The 19,526-nt window shown below is 45.6% G+C and overlaps 1 protein-coding gene across 1 annotated transcript in view; it reads left to right on the top strand.

Moving 5' to 3' along the window:
- Positions 1-19,526, top strand: part of MLH3 (mutL homolog 3) — a 325,229-nt gene that overhangs the window by 207,354 nt on the left and 98,349 nt on the right. The window contains exon 9 of the mRNA XM_086937507.1: positions 3,934-4,093. Coding sequence (XP_086793633.1) covers positions 3,934-4,093 — 160 coding nt within the window. The remainder of the gene's footprint in view (positions 1-3,933; positions 4,094-19,526) is intronic.

Below are 19,526 nucleotides of genomic sequence, written 5' to 3'. Positions count from 1 at the left end.
ATGATGACTTCTTTCATGGATCTGCCTCTTGGGAAGGCCTTAGAGCATTAGGAGGGCACTCTGGTGAAAGAATGACCTTCCACATGGCCTCTTGAAGATGCAACAGCTTTCTCCTGCTGCTTTCTTTAAAGTCCATGAAGTCTGATCTCTCTGTCCTTTAATGTCCTTCTGGAGAGTTTCTGGCAGTGTCTGCATGCAGTGAATACCCTGTGTGGATCTGTTTGGGCCTTTTTTCTTTCCTCAAGAAGGAAGCTTCACAAAAAGTGAAGGCATTCTGATAGGAAAATAACCCCTTTGCTGTCAGAAAAAGGTATAAGACTACTTTAAGTCAATAAATACTTTTAGTGAAAGCTGGTCTTGGTTAGATTTCCACTGGCTTTAGTCAAGAAAGCCACAGCTCAGTGCTCCAGTGTCCTATTTCCAGAAGTCAGACCAGGGTTTGTTGTAAGGTTCTTAAAGGCACAGTGCCAGTTTTGTTAGCTATGCTTTTTCTTGCAGCCTACTGGTTAATTCTGTCCTCCTTTCCTTTTCATGTTTCCTCTAAAAAAAGGTTTGTGAAATTTTTTCTATAGTCACTTACCTTTTTAAAGTGACATTATTATTGGCCTCGATTTTAAAATACAATTAAATGTGGCTGCCTTAGTCTTTTATAGGCTGTAAATATTTATTAATATAAGTGTGAATCATCTTTTATCATATGTATATAAAACGGCCCGATTGGTGGCTGTTAGATTTAGGCCTGGTTCCTGAACCTAAACAGGTGGTGAAGAACTTGGGGGTACGCTTAGACCAGGAGCTATCCCTAAAGCAGCAAGGAAAGCACGTAGTAGGATCCTGTTTCCATGTTATAGGTCTTCTTCGCAAAGCGTTTCCACTACTCCCTGATATTACAAGAAAAACTTTGGTGCAGGCCCTAGTGCTTAGTCGGCTTGACTATTGCAATGGACTGTTGGCATCGGCTAATGAAGAAGTACTTGGCAAACTTCAAGTGGTGCAGAATTCTGCTGCCAGATTGGTCCTCAATGCACCTCCTAGATCCCCCTCAAATCCCCTCTTGGAAAAACTGCACTGGCTGTCAGCCCGCCAAAGAGTGAAGTCTAAGACCTGCTGTGTGGTCCACAAGGGCCTACATGGACTAGGACCCTCATATCTGGCAGAGAAATTAATTCTGTATAACCCTGCCCATACCCTTAGGTCGAGTAATCAGTTTCTTTTGCGAGTGCCCAGGATCAGAAAGGTAAGACAGGGCGGTAAAGCCCTGTCAGTGGTTGGTCCTGCATTATGGAATAAGCTTCCTTATCTGTTGAGACAATGTTCGGACCATCTGATTTTCAGAAAAAGGTTGAAAACTTTCTGTTCCAGATTTAGCTAGTTTTGAATCTCTGATTAGCACCCTCTTTTTTCTGATTGGCCGTTCTCTTCCACCTGCCACTGGCGTTTTTGGCGCAGAGATACTCCTGCGGGAGTTGATTCAAGGGCGGTATAAACCCATTAATAAATAAATAAAATATTTTTTAAAGTGCTCCAGGGATCCTGCTTGTGGGCGGAACTTGTCAGTGCTTATGACCTTGATGAGATTTCTTCTGGAAGAGAACTAGGAGTCAGGTAAACAACTTTTCCATACTGTTCAAAATTCATAAAAGTGTGTTTTATTAACATGCAGAGGCATTTCATTTTGATGCATCCGATTAGATCACTAGATTGAAGGTATTTATTAAAAGTGATAGTCCTCAAACATGAGCTTAGAAACATTCATGCCTTACACGCCCTGATAACAATGCTATTAGTTAACCAAGAGGAAAGTTAGTTGATATGTGTACCCGCTATGTGGGTTAGGTAATTATTATATATGGAACAACATGATAGTTCAATAAATCAAACACAATAGGTTTTGTACATTACACATCATTAATCAATGTGTTTCAAGGTGCTCTCATATATGTTTTTGAGCAAAAAGGAGCCCTATACAGGATCTGCTTTCCACCTAAACTGGAGAACTACCCAGAGTTCTCTGCTTCTTTTTTGAATAATTTAGTCCTCACTCTATGCCTGAAAGGGTATATTTTTGATTTATACCGGGTGCTCCCTTGTGTCTGGACAAAGCTATACCTCTCTGAAGAGCTCTAGTTAGAGCGAAACACTGTATCAGGGGTTGCTTTTATTCATTTCAGGTTGGCTTGGTTGGTATTTTATCAATTCAAAGCTGTAATATTGGGCCTGGCATGATAAATGGCTTTTCTCATTTTACAGCTCGGCAAGTACAGCACTGTGCTAGTCCTATGCTTAAAAACTTTGCTGTAGAAATGTCAAAAGACTGTCCATTTCTATCTCGGCGTGGATAGCACTGTGCTAATCCTATGCTTAAAGACTTTGATAAAAAAGCAGACATTTGAGGTGAGCAGATCTAGAGTGTCGCTGGTGTTAAGAGTGCTCTATACAGGAGCTGCTTTCCACCTAAACTTGAGAACTACCCAGAGTTCTCTGCTTCATATATATATATATATATATATATATATATATATAGTTACATAAAGGGCATTTTGGTCAGCTTTGTTCTGCCATTGGTCTGTCTGAGTGTCATTTACACTCTGCTTCCCTTCATAAGAGCGTACTGCATGAGGTAATGGTTCAGTCCACATCAGTCATCGGCTGTCTAGCTCTGTGAATGACGACTTTTCTGATTACATAGGTACCTCCAATTGAAAATGAGTGTGCTTTAGTGTCGAAGCTGGCTTGCCAGTCCTTTCATTTTATCCTTTTGAAGTTCCCCTTTATTTCTTTAAATCTCCTCTATTTAATTTGATGTTTTTTAAGAGGATACTGCAGCTCTCCAGGCAGTGCTGAGTCCCTTGCTTGCTGCTCATTTCTGCAGGTCGCCGCATCCCATGTGGCCAATTCCTCTCAACCAGGAGACTATTATGGAATGCTGTTGTCCATAGTGTATCATTGTTTTATCGTTCCAAAATAGGCAACACATTTGTTCTAAAAGTAACACCCATGCTGAAACAGTAAAACAACAATAGACTATTTAATAATGCTGGAGACAGACACCTGCTGCTATGTTAGGTTTTGTTATTGCAAGTGTATGCCCACTGTGTTTATACGGTTCCATGTTTACTTTTTTCTGCTTGTGTTCTTTTAACCCCTTAAGTGCTGCGTCGGGGCGTTGGCCGACGGCAGCACTACCTCCCCAGTGCTGCGCACGACCATTGGACGTCCATTCAGCACTAGTTCCAATGGACAGCACGTTGAGTGTTCGTAAACTCCGCGAAAAGTCCTAGGACGAAGAACCAAGTTTGCTAGTAAGTAAGTGTTCTTCTTTCACACCCTATGTAGTGGTCTAATTCTTATCTGCTTAGGTTGTGGCATCACTTTTCCCACCTGGGACCCGATTATGAGTGCCCTATAGCTGTATACTGTAAATCTGCCACCCAAACTTACGAATGCAGGTAAGTTGAAGGGGCAGTGTTGCCAGGTATTATTGTGGGTTTCTGAGACTCCTGTGAGAAATAAGAAATGACCCGGGGATTCGCTAATTCTAGTCTTGATTCGTCTTGTTATTTGCATTGTAAGCCCCCCCCCCCCCCCCTTATTTCACCGAGAAACTCCACTTCCTTTTAGTAGGAATCCCTCATTAAAATGAACCAGTTACCCAGTATGCCCCTTGGGCTCATCATTTCAATGAGCCATTAGCTCACATTACTGACCCTACAGAAATTATTAGGAAATTTGTATTGAGGCACATGATAATAAGCACTAGGAAACCTCTGTCTTGTTTCAAGAAACATTCCTGCAATGAACCTAAACAGTGCACACATAGCTCTTCTCTGGCATTGTGGTGTTTCAGTAAATGTGTGTCTGTGTATCAGTGGGTCAGCTGTCAGAGTGTTTCTGAGGCCTGGTGTGGGACTTAATACTATACTATCTCTGCAGATCCTACCAGAGTATCCTGCGGGACCTGGGTCTTGGTCTCTCCTTCCCAGAGGGCAGCTCTCCCCATGTTTTAGTGGACAAAGTCCCACTCTGCTTTGTTGAACGAGAAGCGAATGAAGTTCGACGAGGCAGGCCTCCAGTGACTAAAGCTATTGTGGAGGTGAGGACAAATTGAATACAAGTAAGAAATACTCTTAATTATTGAGATAATTTACTTAAAACATACATTTACAACTAGCAAATGGCTACCACAAATATATCACTTGAAGTGCTGTGCATACGTACACATATGGAATCAACAGATTTACATTTAGTAATCCAATATATTTCTTTACAGATATTATATATAGATAATTGTAGAATGGTGCCCTGTTTCGGCTATAGGTTATCTGCAGCTGCAAGGCCCAATTTATTATTAGCCTGCATTGGCAGGGTCAATTGGGCCACGCCCCTCAGAGAAGTCCTAGGCAGCAATGTCTGTCCTGCGGCTCTGCCTGCACTTACTAGGGCACCCTAGAGGGCCACCGGTGCCCAGACCACCGCGCACAGGGAAAGTAGAGGAGCTGTCCTTGTGTGTATCCTGGATCTAGGGTACGGCACAATCCCTGCAAGCCCTGCCTCTCCATCGGTATTGCCCCCAGAATCCCGGACAACACTCAGGGACGGTAACATGTGCACCTTCCGCTTCCAGGCAAGCTCCTGTCCTCATCCATCTGTTGGAACCCTCTTGAGTGCTGGATTATGACAGATTATAGCGGCACTGGGCAGAAGCTTTTCTAAATCTTGATCGCCATCTTGGCTTGGTTGGCCACGACTCCACCAACGTCTTCTAAATTGCTGTGTTCTTAAATCATTTTGTGACCGACATCAGTTTTTTCTGTCAGTGGAACGAACCACTGTGAAGATGTGCTTCTCTCTACCGAATTCTTATTTTGGCATTGTTTTTAAACAGGGGTTTTCTTGCCTACACAAATATGAGCAAGGTGAGGGAAAGAATGTGAAACTCATTGCATGGCTAGGGGCCCTTGGCCATTTAATGTTTCTTGGTTTTTTCCATTACTTATGGTAAGTGTAGCAAAGGGAGCGGGAAGGAAGCTATGCTTTCAGATAAGTCCTTCTGAACCACTATTCCATTATAAAAGCCCCTGTACATTGAGAGAGTGCCTAGACATTAATGGAGAATAAGGTGAAAGACCCAGGACTCAGTAATGAGATTCTAAAGGTCTGGCAAAAGTAGTGTCCTTCCCATTAAAGGTATGTATTCTGGCTGGCCCTCAATGTTGAGAGGATTTTCTTGATATCAAGAGATGGTCCGGGCCTCAGAACAGTGTTTGGGAGCCAATAAAAAGGGTATGTGAGAGGACCAAAAAGTAAGAGGTTTTGACACCAAAGGTGCAAAATGGCAGGTCAACTCTTGGACTACCCTACCATACTGAAAAATGTCAAAGATTGCTGACTGTACTGAACGTGCCACATCGCAGCAGTCAACCTCCAGGTCACTGCAGGATGTTTTTCATAGCTATGCTTCCAAAGCACTGTGCAGTTCTAGAAGCGTCAGCTGCAAGATTCTCTCAACAGTATCACTATTTCCCCATGCTTTCACGCCCCAGGATCACAAAAAGCCATGTTGTCAGAGGGAAACACCTCTGAGTGCCATTCAGGCAGAGGTAGTGCTGTCTCATGGTCGCTGCAAAACATGTTAAAAGGTACAAAAGTAGCCAAACTGATGATAACAGCGGAATGTGACTCCTTCAAGAAAGCAATGCCTTCACATGACAATTTACTCCAAAGAATGTTACCTTCAGGTGGCAGACTTGCAAAGGGCAGTCTTTTGGAGGCTTACTGGTCTAAGCACTCAGTACATCTCAGAGGTACTTTGAGAAGCATCTGTGTTCTCCAGAAGCCATGCAGCCTAAAACATTTGGTCCACAGATGGCTATAAAGATGCATCCTGAACTAGGCTATTCGTTTGCTCATATGTAGAATTTACATAAATGGCCTACTGTGTTATATTTATGAGGTTACATAGGCCCCCAGATGAATCTGGAGGGAGGCCCAATTCCAGTTTAGCCGACCAGAACTCCAAAGACATGAACAGACACATCGACCTCATTAAACCTAGGAAAAATAAGTCCTCTGTGTTTCCTATTTAGGTTAGGGACTTCAAGGTTTAATTCTAGATAATGTCTCTTCTTTTAGGGACATCCACTTGGGAGATTTATTGTATATCTACCATGGTAGGAGGTTTTCAAAACACAAAAATGCTTAGAGTTGTTATCAAGATATCTCTTTTGATATATAACGGATCCAAGTAGCGAAAGCCTCCCAAGAAGTGTTCTTTTTTTTAATAAACAAGTTTACCCATCTGTGATGCCCATCAGTGCGTGTCTGGGAGCGTGTGGGACCTCCCACCCCAACACCCCAGTGAGTTCCTCCTCAATGTCGCCCCAGAAGCACGCCAGGAGTGGCCAAGTCCATACCATGTGAAAGAAGTCGGCTGGCTCGTAACCGCACCTATCACAGGAAGGGGTCGACCGAGCCCTGCGCTGTGTAAGCGTGCCGGCGTCAGGTAGGCAGCATGCAGAAAGTAGAGTTGTGTCAAACACAGTCTAGCAGAAGCGGTGACTGTCCTGGGGGCCATAAGGGCATCACACCAGTCTTCCTCTTCCAAGGAACCCACCCATTCCTCCCATTGGGCCCGTAATCGGTCAAGAGATGTTGGAGTGTTGTAAATGAACGACCGATAAATGCAGGAGCCGCCCTCTCTCCCCAGATCCCTCAGCATAATTTGTGCCTCAGGAGGGCTATGATCCGGAAGTCGTGTACCTGTCGTTAAGTGTACTTGAAGGGCGTGGCGAGGATGCAAATATCTGTAAAACTGCGAGCGATGCAAGGAATGCCTAGCCCGGAGGTCTTGGAAGGAGCGCATGTGGTCACCCACCCAAATGTCACCTAGTTGGGAAACACCTATAAGATCCCAGGACCGAAAGCCCTGCAGCCAATTGACTTCTCTGATCCAGTTACCCTGCCACTGGGGTGTGCACTGAGTCAGCGTGCGGGTCCACCCAGTGTGGCACAGTGCGGCCCGCCAGGCCAGGAACACCGAACATGTCACCTCCGGAAAGCGAGACGGGACAGGCGCCCCATACACTATCGACTGGAGGTTGGACAAGCCCAGTTCACTAAGTTCTGGTCTGTAGGCCGGATCTGACCATCCTCCGTTGAGCCAGTCGTGCAGGGAGAGCAGACGTGTGACTAGGTAGTACAAATATAGATGGGTCCTCCCCAAGCCCCCATCAAAGGAGGGGATCCGACAAACACTCAGAGCCAGCCGGGACCTGCCCTTCCCCCAGAGGAATTTGGAAGCCAAGCTATCAAGTTCCCAGAACCACGCTCTTGAAAAGTTAATGGGGGTGTTTTGGAGTATTTAGAGGAATCTGGGAAGAATCATCATCTTAAACAGCGCGACTCTTCCCATGGGGTTCAGCTGCAATGTCTGCCATTTCGATAGATCCGCCTTGGCCCGTTTCACATGGGGGGTAACGTTGAGGGTCCAGCTGAGTTCAGGGAGTAAAGTCACCCATATCCCTAAGTACTTGAAGGACTGGCGTGGTATAGTGGATTGCCAATCAAAACACTCCCTGGACATATGGAGGAGAACTAGGACTGATTTCTCGGGATTGAGCCGGAGGCCCGACGCCTGTTCAAAGGACCGGAGGATCTGGAGGCATTGAAGGCCCGATTTGGCGGGATCTGCCAAATAGATCAGGACGACGTCCGCGTAAAGGGCGATTTTATCAACCTTGGTGTTAGGCCACTCCCAGCCCTGCACCCGCCCGCTAGAACGTATCAGGGCTGCCAGGGGTTCCATCACCAGGGCAAAGAGCAAGAGAGAGAGGGGACATCCCTGCCTCGTTTCCCTGCGGATTGGAAAGGGGTCTGACAGAACATAGTTCACTAGGACCCACGCCCTCGGTCGTGCGTATAATAGTCGGACGAAACCACGGAAGCAGGGACCGAAGCCCATCTTCTCCAGAACGTCGTCCAAGAACCCCCAGTCCACTGAGTCGAAGGCTTTCTCAAAGTCTACCAAGAGGAGAGCGAGGTAAGGGGTGAGCAAGTTGCGGTAAGCCAAAGCTGTATGAAGCCTCCACAAACAGTGACGGGTGCAACACGCCGGCATGAACCCACATTGGTCCGGGTGGAATAACGTACGTAAATGGGGCTTAAGACGCTGGGCGGGTATTGTAGCATACGACTTCAGTTCCGTGTTAATGAGGGAGATGGGACGATAATCCGCGCATCGAGGCAAGGGTGGATGAGACTTGTGAAGGACTACAATGGTGGCCATATCGGTTTCGAAGGGGAAGGAATCTTTCTCTATCGCCTCCCTAAATAACTGGACGAGATACGGAGTCAATGTCTCTCTATACAGAGCATAGAATTCCTGGGGGAGGCCGTCCGGTCCCGGCGTCTTGCCAGACGAGACAAGGGAAATCACGTCACCAAATTCTGGGGGGATGATAGGACGGTCCAGGTCGCTCTGGGCTTCGGAGTCCAGTTGAGGGAGGAGACTGGCTCCAGCCAGCCTCAGATCTATAAGGGTAAGGGAGGGAGTGCTGGCCGTGTAGAGCTAGCGATAGTACATCGCAAAGGCCTGGGCCATGTTGGCCGGGGAATTACGCACCGAGCCGTCCTGGTCCCCTATTTCTGGAATTATTTGATTCGCTCTGGGGTAGGTGACTAGTCTGTGGACGAGAGAACCGTTCTTGTCTCCCCATCCGTACACCCTGGTAACAGAAGAGTTACTGGCTCCCAGTGACAAAACCGGCGCCCGCGGCCAGAAAACTGCCCCCCACCCCTTTGGCCCACCGGGGAAACACCTGGTGCCCACTATGGCCCGTTCCCTGGCCACAACCTCTGTAGTCAGGGACCGGCCTAGTACTTTACGCATATTAGATTAGTATGACAGTGGAGCCAAAATAAAAGCCAGTATACCAGATAAACACGAGTAGGGCATGCAGGAGCCAAACATGAGAGAATACAATTTGGATCTCATGTTCAGTGAGCCCTTGGTCTTTACAGTGACACAAATATCCAATACAGAGGCATTTAACATGTGTGTGCTTTTGAAATTCTGTCCCCCATGGCAAAAATTGGTGTTGAGGAGTTCACTGGTTAGTTGAATAGGAGTAACCATGAATGGCCTTGATTCCATTGGTCAAAGCATCTCTATGGAGTTGTCCTTGAATCCAGAATCAGAATGTAAACTTTCTGCTGCACCCTAGTATCGGATCTTGAACAAACCTCTGCCTGAATTGTTCAGTGTGTTTTCAGATCAATAATTATAGCTGAGCTCATACCTCTCTGTGTTGGTGTTGCAACTGTGTCATGTCTGCATGACATGCTCAGTTTTTATTCCAGGGATGGAAATGTGCCCTACATGGTGGACAGATATGTTCTCCTGTGCTGAGTGCCTAACTGCGAGTATTTGTCAACCTGCTGTTTGTAGTATTACGTTTTGAGTGTGTAATAAAGTTTTTTTTAACTAAAGTAAATCAGTGAATTGAACAGTCAGTTACTGCCCTGCTGGGTGGTTGTTGGGTTACAGAGCCCCCGCACTAGCTCCCTGTGAGGCCTGTGACTGCTCACTATCGCTAACACTGGGGGCCACGTTCTGGAAGGGTTGGGCTCATCATAACGGCCGCAGCCACCTTGGTTCATGCCTGGTAGCCCCTGCTTGCCCCGTGAACCCCCAAATATGGTCTGACTTTGTTATCCAGTATTTGAGTGTCTTTCATAGATTCACATGCCTGAATCATTCCCCGTCGTCGAGACGGTAGTCTCCGGTATATAAAAAAGTAATGTCCTATAGACATACATAGAGAAACATAGGCCTAAGGATCCCACCTTAGTGACCTATCCACGTCCTTTTGTATAAAGGACCAAACTAGAGTAGGACCAAGGGTCCCACCTTAGTGGCCTATCTATGTCCTTTTGTAAAAAGGACCAAATAAAGAAAACTAACCAATCAGCTACCACCTCCTGTCAGGAGCCTAGGTCTCTCAGATTTTCTACCGCACGTTGTGCTAGGGAGTCTCCACCTGAGTTCTCCTCAGGATTTCTACTTCTTACTTTAAAAACGAATTTACTGAATTTATTACACTATGGCTGATGCCCAGAAAAAGGGTCTCTTCAGAGCCTGTTCCTCGTGTGGAAAGAAAAGGCTCCATGCAGAGGACAAGCATGAAACCTGCTTGTATTGCCTCTACCCTCACCATATAGCCAAGGACTGCAAAATATGTAGGACCTTCTCAAGCAAGACCCTCAAAGACCGAGAAGGACGCTTGCTACTCTGGCTGAGCAGACTGAAGGACAGAGATGACTTGGTGTCAAGACGGTGAGAGTGTGTCTGGTACCTCACAATTTTCCTTGAAGAGGCCAAGGGTTACTTCCCCTAGCCCCTCAGACACCCCTCCTAAGAAGACTCTCAAGAAGTCCTCAGAGGGCAAAACTTCAGTGTCTGGCAAGGATCTTCCTGTCGCCAGGAAGCAGCCGCTGATTTTGACGACAACAGCGTTGAGTATCTCCTCAGCGCTAAAAACTGCGTCAGCGTCGACGACGACAGTGTCGACGACGACAGTATCGTCGACCTCTACCTCGACGACGAAGACAACGCCTTCATCGACGGCGAGTAGGCCAGTGTCGTCGACCATTCCATTTACTTCATCGACGACGAAGATCCTATCGTCGACGACGAAGTCGACGACGATGGTCCCGTCGACGAAGATCATCCCGTCGACGACAAAAACGCCGACGACGGGGAAAATACCGTCGACGAAGGACACGTCGACGAGAACACAGTCGACGGGGACACCGTCGACGACGGGGACAATACCGTCGGCGAAGATGATATCGACGACGACACCGTCGACGAAGTCATCGAAGATCCCTGAAAATGCACCGTCGTCATCGGCGCCGCATCTGACAACCCCTACAGGAAAATGGAAAGAGTCTACGTTACTTTCTCACGCCATGGATACCCTGCCGCCACAGACATCCCATGTCACCATTAGGATAACGAGGAAACCAATTACGCCAGACCTGACATCACCCAGTAAGGTGCAAGAGTTGCCTCCAACCTGTCTATTACAAGGCGAGGAGTCGGAGGAAGAGCAGAACACACAAGCCACAATCCCATCAGACCTTGTGGTTAAGTGCCAAAGCACTGATGAGGAATTAGACGAGGTGGAACATGTAGAACATTCAGTCCACACTCGAGTCCACACACAGGTTACACCGATGGTGTGCCTACCAGCGGCCAGTGTATCAGACCTACAATTTTTAATCCAGGATTATAAGCAGCGGTTCCCGGAGCAGCCCTCTACGCCTGTGCCTGCTACTGTACAAGCACCCACTACTCTGGCCCGACACAAGCCGCCACCACTGGCACTTAGTAGAAAACAAGAGCCAGTGCAGGAAATGTATTCGTCTGCTGACGAAGAAGGCGACCAAGAAGAGGGCAAGGTCCGTGGAGATGAGTCTGACCCAGATGTAGATCAAGACTATATCGCTCCTTCTCCGGCCTCCCCGGAACCACAGTCCTCGGAATCACCACCCGCAGACATTGGTGGATTCCATAACCTTGTAGAGCGTGCAGCCAAGCGATTCCATATGGCTATGGAAACACAGGAAACTGAGTGCTTCCTGTACGACTTTAAGGAACCAGCCAAAAAGACAACCAAGTCAATTCCCATCATTGACTTCATATGGAAGCAAGGAAAATTACTGATGCACACACCAGCCTCAATTCCAGTAGTGGTACCCAGGCTTGAAAAGAAATACAAGGCAACCTCATCAGCGCCAGCATGCCTCACAGGTCACCCCAAAGCAGATTCTGTGGTAACCCAGGCGGCGCAGAAGAATTCACGTAACCCAGAATCGCCTTTGTCAACACCACCTGACAAGGAAGGCAGAAAACTGGATACTATTGGCAAGCGTTTTTCTACCACGTCGGCCATGACAGTAAAGGTGGCAAATTCCAACGCACTCCTGGGCCGCTACAACCGGCAACTTTGGGCAGATATTGCACCTTACCTATCTCACCTGCCAGAGGACGTAAAAGAGGAAGCTCAATCACTCCTCTTGGAAGCACAGACGTCTGCTTCCGAACTCATTGACTGCGCAATGGATGTCGCCTTGACCGGGTTCAGGCAATTGGCAGGTGCTGCCGAACTCAGAATAAAAGGCTGGCTCAATGCCATCTCTTTTCGCCAGGAGGTGCAGACGAAAATTATTGATATGCCTTATGACGGCCAGCATCTCTTCGGGGAAAAGATTGATGAGGCCTTAAATACTATCAAAAAGGACACGGACACTGCCAAAGCCCTTGGGACACTGCAATTACGAAACCAGTCCTTTCGTGGGAACAAAAACAGAGGACAATCCTCTTATAGAGGCACATATCAGAACAGGTCCTCTTATTCATACAGCCAGAACAGAACGCAATACCAACCGCGACAACAACAGCAAGGGCGTCAGACTTCCTACGGCAAGTCTAACTATAGGGGGAAGAACCAGAAAAAAACAGCTGGCGGCCGCCAATGACTCGTGTCAATGGCCCATCCATCCACAATCGAGCTTCTTCAAAATTGGAGGAAAACTCTCACACTTCCTCGCAAATTGGAGATTGATGATAACAGATCGGTGGGTGCTCCAGCTCATTCAGTTCGGACATTCTCTGGAATTTGGTAATTTATCAAAAAGAAGAAACAGACACTTGTTACACATCAGACCATTGGTAAGGAAAGTTTTTAGAGTAACCTCAAAAACCCTATGCTGATGTGGTTGTGCGGTATATCTGGTTCATCCGCCCCGCATATGGGTTGTTGGCAGTTATCATTGGTTACTCCAAAGTAGTGATGTTGCCAGCCTCAGCCCGAGGCACCTCTGGTCTATAGTGCAGTGTCCAGAGAAGTGAGAAAAAGTGTGTCAAAATTAAATTCTCGAAAAAAGGAAAAAAGGTTTAAAAACTGGAAAATCACCCTGAGAGATTTTTATTATTGGTGTGATTTCCAGGTGGATTAAAATAATTTCGGTACTACTAGATTGATCGAGTTACTGGATCAAAGTAGTTTTAAATCTACACAAACGTCGACATGTTTCAGCTCTGTCGGCCCTAGGGGTCTATAGAGCTTTCGTCAGGACTAACACATAAACAGACAATGGACTTTTTACTCACACCATTTGTGTTGTTTTTTGTAGTAACCTGTATAAATTCCAGGGATAAAGGCTCCTCCAGTTTCTGAAATAGAATGGGGAGAGTACATAGAGAAATACACACTTTTTTTGAAACATCCTGATTCAGGTTTGCGCATTCAATTGAATAAAATTATTATTCATTTGTTCCAGAGACTTTACTCAATGGGGGGAGGGGTAACGGGGTTAAGTTTATTCACAAAGGAGACATAGTTGTTAAACTGGAGGTTCAGTTAGTTTATTTCACGCGCTGGCATATGAAGAGACGCGCTGATTTTAAAAGTTATGTTAGCAATCATTAAGAGCTGGAAAATCAATTCACTCAATTTTACGCGCTGGCGTATAGAGGGTCGCACTAGTTAGAATTCGCGCAAGGGACTCTCTAATTGTAGGTATTGAATTCCCTAGTGAGCGAGGGAGAAGGGCTAACATTGAGAATGATCGTAAACGCTGCGCATTGTCCTACCTTACAACCGGATGGCACTCGCTTGCATCGGGGAAAACACTGGTCACAGAGCTGTGTTTAAAATGTATCGCATTAGTCGGTGTTACTCGCGGTCATCTTACCGGGATTCTGTAGTTTTATCGGCCTCGCTCCGCCATTACCCGCGTGTATTAGCAATCTCGTCTGGTGCTGACTCTGCCCCCGGAAATGGGAAGCTCGGGCGGAGCAGTCATTTTAAAGGGGCAGGCGCTCAGAGCGGCGTTTACTGGGTATATCGAGCGGAGTTTCATGTTTTTTTATGTTTGGAAGCAAACTTTATTAGTGCGTGGAGTTCTGGACATAGTTCATTAGTGTCCAAACACTATTGCATTCTGAAAATGATCGGTAAAGTTGGATTTTACAGATACTTGTGAGTCAGTGTGCTTGTGGATATTAGAGACAGCATCATTTGGCAAACTGGTGCCACGGAATTGAGTCATTGAGTCCGTGTTCGTGGGTTTTAAGGCGTTCCACCCACCTCTGTTCCTTCTCAAATAATATTCTTTCACATCTCTGAGTTTTGTCATTGAGCATTTCAATTACTGTCCAGTGGATGTCATCACAGGAGTGACCTGCTTCCACGAAATGGGAACACAGTTTGGTGGTATTCTTTTTTTAATCTAATATTGCTCCGATGTTCACCAATTCTTGTTTTTACTTTACGACATGTCATTCCGATATAATGCTTGTCACAAGGACAGCTTACCATGTAAATGACGTGTGTCGAATTACAGTTCGTGTGTTGACGCTGCTGCCAAAGGAGTGTGTCAGAAAGTTGTAGTGTTTTGGATGCTGTTGTTGTTTTACATGCTACGCATGACCCACACGGATAATGCCCAGTTACAGGTGACATGGTTACATCTGTGGTTGTGACCGCTTTTGTTTTTCTTATAGGTCGGGTATGTACTAAGACATCCTTAATGTTTTTTGATCTTCGATTTGCAAACCTTGGTCTAGGCCAATTGAAAGATCCTGTATGAAGGATGTGCCAGTTCTTATTGATCAGTTTCTTTATATATATATAAAATCTTTATTCGGCTTGTTCACAGTGGAAAAACCATAAAAGTACACAAAATAGCAAACACAGTAAAAATACACTTGTTACATATATTTCTGATAAAATTCATTTCATAGTTAAAAAGAGAAAAGTTAATCAAAAATGTGCAAAGTACCGCTTATTCTCACACTGACAAGGTTTTTAGAGATTCGTTCTGTGTTTCATGATACACTTTAAGAAACTACTAATAAAATAACAGACGTTTGGTGTTTCCAACATTTGCAGTCTTAAAAGGGCAGGTCTGCATTGTCGCAATCCCCAGGATTTTAGTATCGGTAAAAGCCAGATCTTTCTGTGGGCTTGGTGGTATTTACAAAGCAAGATCACGTGCAAATTCGACTGCATTGATATACCGTCACAAGGACAGGGCGGGAGTATAGCCTCCCAACAGTTTTGTGACGGGAAGGTGACCATTCTAAAGAATATATTTAGCCTAAATCTTGTGATGAGCATTCTCTCGTAAGTTGGCATTTGGAGTTCTAAGTACGGATGAATGACAAAGGCTACTTGGATCATATTTGAATGGATCACTGCCGTTTTTGTCGAGTTAGATGCGAGTCTTAACGACTCCAAATGGCATAATGCTTGGCGTTTAAGAACTTTTTTTGGAATGTCCGTTATAGATGTCGGGTCTGAATAGTACTTCTCAAGGCCTAAATCAGTAAGAAAGTTCCTAACATATAGGAGCCACTTTATTTTTGCAGAATTGTCCATATTCATTGAATCTGTGATGATGGCTTGAGTCAGAGCATTTTTGTTTGATTTCCAAATGCGGCGCCACAGCATCAGAGGTTCAATTTTAATTAAATCCTCTAGATATGGTGTGGCTAATTCTAGGTGCATTGCGTAAATTGAGGTGCCTTTGGGGGTGGCTAGCAAGAATCTTAAGAAGGTGTTTTCCGCCCTCTGAATAGGGCTAACATCAGTATACCCCCAGACTCCTGCACCATATGTTGCTATTGCCTGGCATTTGGCGTTGTAAATCTTAAGGAGCTCTACTGGAGGCCTCTTGCCTAGTTTCTGGGAGAAAGTTATTAGTGCTGCAATTGATCTCCTAAATAAAAGTGCCCTTGTGCTCACTGCTTGCTTCCAACAGAGTTGGTCATCTATCATAACCCCCAAGTAGGGATAGTGTGGGGTAGGTTCAAGCTTTTGGTTTTTGAGGATTATTGGATAGGTTCTTTTTCGGTGTCTGCCAACAGTCATTACGAACGTTTTTTTTACGTTCACTTTTAGATCTAAATTGCCCATGAAGGACGTGTATCTGTTCACTGCATTCTGAAGTTCTTTGGGTGTTCGCGCTAAGATGACGGCGTCATCCGCGTAGAGCAGGGCTGGGATCAGGCGGCGGTTTATGCGTGGGAGGTCCTGGGCCCCCCTCAACATCTCCTCCTCCAAGCCGTTGGTGTAGAGTGAGAAGAGGAAGGGGGCCAGGACGCATCCCTGCCTGACCCCACGCCCTACGCTAAACGGGGACGTCAACTCACCATTGACGCCGAAGCGTACTCTGGCTGTGGCCCCAGTGTAAAGCTCTTTGAGAAAATCTAAAAGGGGTGGATCTACTCCCAATTGAGCTAAGACCCTCCACAGCTTTCTGTGCGATACGCAGTCGAAAGCTGCGGAGAGGTCAACAAAGACCATATATATCTTGGTAGGGATGGCCTGTGTATATTTTCCCATTATTAGGGTAAGGTTAAGGACCTGCTCTAGGGTGCCAAAACCTTCTCGGAAACCGAATTGGATATCCGAAATTATGCCCCGGTCCTCAGTCCACTGCTGGAGGCGCTCAAGAATCACTCTCCCCACTACTTTCCCGAGAGAATCCAGCAGTGATATGGGCCGGTAGCATTTTACATCTTGTCGGTCCCCCTTTTTAAAAATGGGGACCATTATTGATTTTGTCCAAGATGTTAAGATTCCCTCACTTGCTGCTGCTGTACATACTCTAGTTAAGATGGGGGCCCAGAGATCTTGATTACTTTTGAAAAGGTCCACCGGGACCCCGTCGGGTCCTGGTGCCTTGCCTGTTTTACTACTCTGCAGAGCGTCTATAAGGTCTGAAATGTCAAAAGGGACCAGGATAGGGTAATTTACCTTGGGGAGAGGGGATTCTGTTGGGTGGGTGTTCTTAAAGATTTCCTCAAAGTGGGAGACCCAGGTGTTTTCGTCGATAGCGACTTCTATTTTTGGGGTATCTCTGTCTGTGAGGTATGGGGTTCTGACCGTGCGCCAGAAAAGCTCACTGTTTTGTGAGACTGCACCATGGTGGAGATCATCCCATAGCTTTTGCTTTAGTTGTGCAGTTCGCAGCTTTCTTTCCCTTGTGTATTGGCGCCTGAGCAGCTGGATCTGAGCCGCATCACGTGAATTATTTTTGAGAGCGGATTTCAGCTTTGATAAGGCCGCTGTGCAGTTATGATTAAACCACTTTGGTTTTGAGGGGCGGTTTATTTTAGGTTTTGTGGTGAGCAGGTCTTTTATAGCGTCTAATATTAGATTAAAATTTCTCAAGACTTCTTTATGGCTAGTTGTAAGATCCAGGCATTTCATTATGTTAGAGTAGGACTGCGTTACTAATTTTTTCATTATGTCAGATGGGTTAATTTTAGCCCATCTGATTGTTAGTCCATTACGTTTACCGACCTCTATCTTGTTCTGCCTGAGAGTGGTCGCCATCTCTGATTTGTGTGAAAGGTTGGCAGACATGGGCATAGTTAGTATTAAGGCTGCGTGATCGCTAAAGGGGGTGACAATGACTTCAAAGTCTTTAAATGTCGACATTAGGGTTTGGGAGAGAAATATGAAGTCTACTGTTGTCTTATGTCCTCTACCCACATAGGTCGGTATGAATTCGTTTGGATCTGCTTTTACATGATTGGCAATCTGGAGATCCAGATCTGATAGGGCGATGTTAATTATGTTTCCCAGTTTAGAGTGTGCGAGGTGTGCTAGTGGGACATTAAAGTCGTCCACGATCCCACAACACAGTAAGTTGGGAGCTGTGCAAGGATGAAGATTGAAATCGCCTCCCCAAATTAAATGGGTTGCTTTATTTGCAGGGCTCTGATGGAGTACTTGTTTTAATTTATCGGTTATGGTGGTGAGGAGAATTATAAAGTTTTCTTCCGATAGATTATTATATGTATTGGTCAGGATGATAGTGTCTTTGTTGGGAAAGGTAAGTGATATGATTTGATGATTGGCGTCCTGAGAAAGTGTGGCCACTTTATTAAGAGGTAGGGAATTTGAGATATAGATGGCTAACCCACCTTTTGGTCTGCCCATTGTACTGGTTAGGGCTGGAACATTATAAGTTTTATAGCCTTGTAGATGGAGTTCTTCTACGGACCATGTCTCCTGGAGACAAATTATTTGGCATGGGGCTAAAAACTTCTGCGCAGAGCCATCCTCGATTTTATTTCGGAGGCCCGCGATGTTCCAATAAGAGGCTATGAGAAATGAAGGGTCATCGGTAGATTCTGCTTCTGGGGTTATCGTGTTCTTGTTACTGGTAAGTGAGGCGGTAATATTGGGCTGCAAAGGGGGAGATAATTGGGTGTCAATGGAAGGAATTTCTATTAGTGGTCAGTCGACCATTTCTAGGCCGCTAAACCTATTGCTTAGTGGGATGTTTTGCCATGGGTCCCATCGTGTTTGCTCTCTATGTGGGGGCCAATGTGTATAAGGTCTTCTGTCGTCCCACCTTCCTCCCTGGCGGCGCTGTCTCACTGGGTGCCAGGAGTAGTCTGGCTCGTATTGATTATGGGGGCCGTTATAAGTGGTGTTTGGAAAGTCATCCTGCCTGGGAAATGGGACGGACCAAGGGGGCTCAGTTTCTTTACTTCATAGGACGCCTGGCAGAATGTTGTAACGCAGGTAGTCAAATCTGGTGTTGGTTCTTTTTGGAATGTTTGTAAAAGACACTCTCTCGGTTGATTATTTGCTCTTTTCTTGCAGAGTCTAATTGTTTTCTCCGTGTAGTCTCTCTGCCTAAGTCTGTCGCTTAGTTCGTTAGCTTGTCTTCTGTAGTCTGCGTTGTTACTGCAGTTTCTCTTTAGGCGCAGAAACTGACTGTAGGGAAGATTATGCCTCAATGGTTTTGGGTGGAAGCTTTTATAAGATAGGATACTGTTTTTGGCCGTTGGTTTTCTGAAGGTCTTTGCATGCAGCACATTGTCTTTTGCAAATATTGTTATATCCAAAAAGTCGAGGTTTTTAATGCTGTAAACTAGCATTAAAAGAGAACTTTTTTGCCTATGGTGATGACTTGTACCTCCAAATCCATGGAACCTCTATGGGGAGCGCCTTCGCTCCCTCGGTGGCAGGGCTCTATGTTAGCCACTTTGAGGAACAACACATAACAAGTGAAACCAACATGTTCTCTTCCAGTATATTATACTGGAAGAGATACATTGATGATATCATAATGATCTGGGACACAAAGCTGGACCTACAGACTTTTATGAACTGGCTCAACAATCTTGATCCCTGGTTAAAATTTACTCACACAGCTACAAGTAACAACCTCGACTTTTTGGATATAACAATATTTGCAAAAGACAATGTGCTGCATACAAAGACCTTCAGAAAACCAACGGCCAAAAACAGTATCCTATCTTATAAAAGCTTCCACCCAAAACCATTGAGGGATAATCTTCCCTACAGTCAGTTTCTGCGCCTAAAGAGAAACTGCAGTAACAACGCAGACTACAGAAGACAAGCTAACGAACTAAGCGACAGACTTAGGCAGAGAGACTACACGGAGAAAACAATTAGACTCTGCAAGAAAAGAGC

This window comes from Lissotriton vulgaris, chromosome 9 (genome assembly GCF_964263255.1).
Source record: "Lissotriton vulgaris chromosome 9, aLisVul1.2, whole genome shotgun sequence".
NCBI classification, from domain to species: Eukaryota; Metazoa; Chordata; class Amphibia; order Caudata; family Salamandridae; genus Lissotriton; species Lissotriton vulgaris.
The sequence above is the reverse complement of the archived record's forward strand: the minus strand, read 5'-3'. Positions and strand labels throughout refer to the sequence as shown.